Source organism: Sitodiplosis mosellana, unplaced genomic scaffold (genome assembly GCF_009176505.1).
Source record: "Sitodiplosis mosellana isolate CC-2019 unplaced genomic scaffold, AAFC_SMos_1.0 Smas_scaffold_54, whole genome shotgun sequence".
Taxonomy (NCBI): Eukaryota; Metazoa; Arthropoda; class Insecta; order Diptera; family Cecidomyiidae; genus Sitodiplosis; species Sitodiplosis mosellana.
In genome coordinates, this window is record NW_022595296.1 from 386,022 (window position 1) to 391,622 (window position 5,601).

Below are 5,601 nucleotides of genomic sequence, written 5' to 3' on the forward strand. Positions count from 1 at the left end.
TTGTCTAAATTAGATTAGAATATTTCATTTATTCATGTTTTCCTCACTTGATGTGGGTTTGACAGTGATAAAATGCCTTTTTTCTACTTTTACATGCTAGTAACATTGTCTCTTCTACATTTTTTTCAATGAAATTTTTTCATTTTCAATTGTCATCATTTTTTATTTATTTGCACTGCAACTAAAGTAATTGCATCTAAATTTCCTCTCCACTTTGATTCGAATCGCTATCCATTCCTTTGAGATCGTCTAAATTTTCGCAAAAAAATGTTATAGCCGATGATTTTGTCGTTTTATTCACTTCAATAATGGTGTTATTTGGGTCATCTGTGTTCAATTGCTCATCGATATGACATGAATTGTCTGTTGTGATGGTTTTTTGTTCCACATCTGGATCTCCGTCAGCAGATTTTGATGCATTATCCGTGCTAAATTCGTTTGATATGTTCACCTCTTCAATTTGCAAATTTTTTTCCGAGCTTGGGACGTTGACGGACAGTTTGGTTGACTCTTCAACCGGCGGCTCAATGGAATCAGAATCTGATAATACCTCAATTATCGGTTTGGATTTGCCAATCAATGTGGGGGATTGGCCATTTGGACTCAGTTTATTGCGAGAATTCATGCAAATGTTTAGCATGTTCATTGATTCCACATCGGAAATTTCAATGCGAGAAGTAATTTTTGGTTCAAGAGATAAGTCCGGAACTGATGGTTCAATCAGTGACTCTGAACAATCCGTTGAAATCCTGTTTGTATTCGAATTTTCATAGTCATGTACTGAATTAATCTCATTTTTGTGCGTATCGCTTAGAATTTCAATGTTTGTACTATTGACTGTTGCGTGAGTGGCTGTGGCATTTGTGTCTATTGGTATTGAGTCCGGAATAGATTCAAAGTTCTCAAATTTCGGCGTTACATCGGATGAATAGAGTTCAATCGATTTTTCCACACTTTCGATCAACTCTTCAATATTCGGTTGTGGGTTTGAGACAGCGATTTGCTCATTATCACCGGTTGAAGTCGGTGAATTTGAATTCTTCTCTTGGAGTTTTTGTCGAAGCCGCAACGTAGCTGAAAAGTAAAATATTCATTAGAATTAGAATTCTAATAATTGCTTTAAATCCCATATGAAATTTCATTATTGAGAGTTTGACCACTTTTTGATTCTCCAAGATTTTTGGATCAATTTTATAGAATTTAAAAAAACTTAGCAATTTTATGTCGTATTTTATGCTACAGGGCTGATAGTAGAGTGGATTTTGTTTCTGAACATTAAAATTCATATGAATAATGCACATCATGAGCAGCTCATACAAGTACTTCAAACAGTTCTACTCACCTCGTACACTGTCCATGATTTTTTTCTGCTGTGCGGCATCCCATTTCGATTTTTCTCGTTTCTCTTCTTCATATCCACCTCGTTTCCTATGGTAGAAAAAATATGAATTACTATGATTTTTCACATTTGCAATTTTTTTAAATATCGAACAAATCATACCATGCCTCAGCACAAGCACGATCTTTATCGAAAATCGGACGACTATCCAAATATGTCAAATTTTTCTGAAAATGCAGTAAAAATTTATAAGAATTATTTCTAATAGTCACGTTTTTAGATTAAAAAGAATGGAACAGTTAAGTTATATTCCATACATTGAATGATTTTTTTGAATTTCTTGCACAGAAAATGAAATAAAATAATTTCTTTCTCTCCCTCCCTCTCTCTCTCTCTCTCTCTCTCTCTCTCTCTCTCTCTCTCTCTACTCACACATTCAACGGTCATTGTTTTTCGATACGATGGAATTTCATTAATGACTGGATTTCCGGTCAGTGTTAATACTCTGAGTTCAGGCATTTGCGATAGGATTTTAACGATTAGCACATCTTCGATGCGATTGTGCGATATATCCAAAACTGATAGTGATTTGCACTCGACCAACTCTTCCAAACCCTCAATAGAACTCAACGCGTTGTGTGATAAGCTCAAAGTATTCAACTGTGGTAGAATCATTGAATTACAGTTTTCGATTGACCTAACATGATTGTGCGATAAATTCAACGTATCTAACTGGGCACAGTGCTGGAGGTTTTCGATTTTCTGCAAAGAAGAAAAGAATGATAAACATATTTTTTAAGCTCATCAAAATTGATAAAAGAAAAAGGCATTAGAATAATATTCTAATAGAATATATCTGTATTCAACGAGTACAGCATGTGTCGGCGACACATTGTATCCCACACTGTTTACGTTGAGGCGATATATAGAGACATCGTTTTACTATCTCACTCTTTACTGTTCCATTGTTTCAATTTGAATTTTTTTGTCTCATTCTCTATTTCTTACACTGTCCGAGAGTCTCAGACTGAGACAGTCTGTCTCACTACCGAAAGAAGCATTTCAATCATGGCAAAATTACCCGAATAAAATTATTGTGCAAATACAAACAACGCAATTCCTTCTGATGTTCGAGTCCAGATATCTCCGATAATGCATTACACTCCAGCCATAAACATTTCAATCCCGTAAACTCGTCCAAATTCTCGATCTTTTGGTAGCCTAATTAATGAGATGTAAATTTTTGATCAAATATTTTATTATTTAATAGATTTTTTTTGGATTTTTTTCCATCGTTTTTGCATGGAATCTTCAGTTTCAATTTATTTGCATTATGACACATTTCACAATTTTACAAAAAAAAAAAATCTTAAAATGTAATTTGAAATGGACAAAATTTGGCTTTGATCATATTACTCTGATAGGATATATATTTTGTGTTAGCACAACTCATATCCGACTTCAACATTCAACAAGTAAAAAAACGAAGTTAAATAAAGAATTTTAATAGGAACACTTAAAAGGCCCGATTCATTTGACACAATAAAAAAGATAGTTAAAAATTTATGACGTGAACTGAGATAAAAAAAACTTACCTTGATAATGTAAGTAGAGTACATCATTCAAATAAGGCGTTAGATAGAGTTTATTCTTCTTGCACAAGTTGATGAGATTCTCCTTGGTCATGCTATTCCAAGCAGAAATGCAATGTGGTTAGAAAAATCGAGCAATAAATTAGTTCTAATGATATTCAAGCAATATATCAAAATAAATGCAAAAGTGTGTGGAAATTGAACAACGGGAAGCAAAGAAACGAAAGAAAAATTGAAAATGTTGATTAAAAAGGAAAATTATGAAAAATCTCATTTAAATGAATACCAAACCCGCATTAATAAACCTTCACCGCACAAATATTGGAATGAAAAATAAAACTTTTTTTGGAAAATGTGTTTTTTTCGTACCTCGTCCGTTTTTTCAAATTATCTGAATTCTGATCCATCTTGGCCGTTAGTAATCAAGTGTCAAATAATCTTATGGATTTTTATGAATGAAAAACAAAAATGCTTTGCTATTTTTATAATGCTTTCTCTGGTCGGATATTTTGTCGTAAAAAGACCGTCTATTATTAAAAGGAAACCGACTGAGCCGATTGAAGTGACATTTCACAAGTGTAGCAGGCTTATCGATTTAACATATCGGTTTCCAAAGCAAATCAGTATAAAATATGACAATGCATATATCGATCGTTGAGTCGTTGCCATGGGAACTTGGATTACGAATCAACGAACAGTCATTTCTTCTGCATGTTTGCGGTCATTGAACATAACTGATTCATTTGTATCATGAACATTGTACAAAACGAGGTTGTTTCTAATCCTTCCCTCTTCAAATATCTCTTTTTCTTCCTTCGAATTAGAAAATAATTGGCATTTAAATTCGATTAAAGTAAAAAGTTAGAAAAAAATAAACCAATCGATTATTTGAAAAGAAACAAAAAATATTGCGATTTTTTACATCACGCAAAAATGGAATACAATTACCGCAAACCCACTTGGTGTGGATTTACGAAAAATCAAACGAAAATTGAATAGAAAATGATTTTGAAAAGAGAGTTGAAAACATTTAAAATAATATTTGAGTATCGCGTGTTGCTGTCGTCAATTTTGATGAATGAACATGCAATCGTTTAAATGAATCGACTCCATATGGGTCAATGTGCTAACGCAACTATGCATTCCACTCAATTCCAAATGTGTTCCATTTAAATTGTTTACGTAGAAATAGAAAACGACCTTGATTTTGTCATATGTTTCAATAAAACAAATGAATGGTTTTCATCAAGCAGTTGCAGGTAGTGTATCCAATTTCGATTGCATTGGAAAATGAATTATTTCATCGACGTTGTTGATTGGAAAGACTTTCTGCATACAAAACGAATTTCAATGCACAAATTTTGCGCGAAGCTCATATGGCAAAAATGTTGGGCCAAAACCATGATTTCTCACATAATCAATTACCGAACGAAGAGTTCCATTACGCGTAGCTGGAGGCAATATTGGTAAACACCCACGTTTAATGCTTAAATGATAGTAAAAGTAGTTGCAACCGTTCGGCGCACACAGTCAAAATTGATGCAAATGAACAGAAGCCACTGATTAAATATTCCGCACGCGCTTCCAATACGCTTGACTATTACGTTCACACATCGTGACTATTTTGTTAATTTCGAATTGTACCGCTTCTTTTGAGTATAAAAACGCCGTGTTGCTGGTCATTCAACATCAAATCGTGTTTAGTGTTTCATTCGTTAATATCGGAAAACAGTTATTTGTCTATCAAAAATGGCATCAACAAGCATTGTGAGTATTTGGACAAGTTAAAAGTGATTCAAGTGAACTAATAAATGGATTAAATTCATTTCGATCATTTTTAGATCTTCATCGTGTTGGCTATGTGCTTCTCAGCCTCTTTCGAAAGTGTAGTCGTACCATACGCCTCATCGTACAACGCACACACTGTGAATCACGCCGTTGCCACTCCTTTCGCAGCCGCGCCGGTCGCCGCTACACCATTTGTGGCCGCTGCTCCAGCACCTTATATTGCACCGTTGGCGCCAGCTCCCCTTGTAGCCCGTACAGCTCCTTTAGTAGCACCTGCACCGGCTCCATTGATTGCTCCTGCTCCATCTCCTTTCGTTGCCCGTGCAGGTCCATTGGTTGCACCAGCTCCTTATATTAACTCATTTGCTCCATTGGCGCCCGCACCTCTTATAGCTCGTGCTGCTCCTTTGGTAGGACCATCGCCTTACATTGCACCTGCTCCATTTGTGGCCAGATCAGCCCTACCTCCATTCGCCACACCATACTCATACCCATATCTTTTCTAAGAAAAGTTTAGAGTTGAGGAATTTAGTCTACTTCAAACAAATCAACGAAAATAGTTTTCCTACATAGGTGCGGGATAGGAACATGACTGAATTGAAATTGAAACAATAAATTGTTGTTTTTTTTATAAAATTGGTTGGTTTTATTATTCAGTACATTTAAATCTATCATTTGAAATATCGGAACTCTAGCAAAGCGTATTTAAAAAAAAAATTCTCAGTCGACTCTTTCACGTTCGCTTTTAATCTTCTTCAGGTAATCAATGACTTCGGTATAACCTGCAATGGACAAATTGTACAATTTGGTTTACTTTTTATCCAAATTTTTCTATTTGAAAGAATTTACTAAATGATTTTTTTTGTTTTACTCATTCATTCA

At 34.7% G+C, this 5,601-nt stretch overlaps 2 protein-coding genes across 2 annotated transcripts; one reads left to right on the plus strand and one right to left on the minus strand.

Moving 5' to 3' along the window:
* Positions 1-196: 196 nt before the first annotated feature.
* On the minus strand, positions 197-3,338 carry LOC129570366 (dynein axonemal assembly factor 1 homolog). The gene is made up of 7 exons (XM_055449940.1): positions 3,301-3,338; positions 2,935-3,026; positions 2,421-2,560; positions 1,772-2,101; positions 1,502-1,566; positions 1,343-1,428; positions 197-1,074 (listed from the first exon to the last, which is right to left on the minus strand). Exons 1-7 carry the CDS (start codon positions 3,336-3,338, stop codon positions 197-199), a joined length of 1,629 nt encoding a protein of 542 aa, XP_055305915.1.
* A 1,288-nt stretch (positions 3,339-4,626) lies between these two features.
* LOC129570376 (nematocyst expressed protein 3-like) lies at positions 4,627-5,367 on the plus strand. Its single transcript, XM_055449951.1, has 2 exons — positions 4,627-4,698; positions 4,773-5,367. The coding sequence occupies exons 1-2, from the start codon at positions 4,681-4,683 to the stop codon at positions 5,223-5,225; spliced, it is 471 nt and encodes a 156-aa protein (XP_055305926.1). The 5' UTR covers positions 4,627-4,680; the 3' UTR covers positions 5,226-5,367.
* The last annotated feature ends 234 nt before the right edge of the window (positions 5,368-5,601 follow it).

What these genes read in the sequence shown, in the direction of transcription:
- LOC129570366 (XM_055449940.1), bottom strand. Translation starts at nt 3,338, where the DNA reads ATGGATCAGAATTCAGATAATTTGAAAAAACGGACGAG. An exon ending in CGTGCTTGTGCTGAGGCATG is followed by an intron (nt 1,429 to 1,501) that starts GTATGATTTGTT and finishes TTTCTACCATAG; the next exon opens with GAAACGAGGTGGATATGAAG. An exon ending in AATCATGGACAGTGTACGAG is followed by an intron (nt 1,075 to 1,342) that starts GTGAGTAGAACT and finishes TTTACTTTTCAG; the next exon opens with CTACGTTGCGGCTTCGACAA.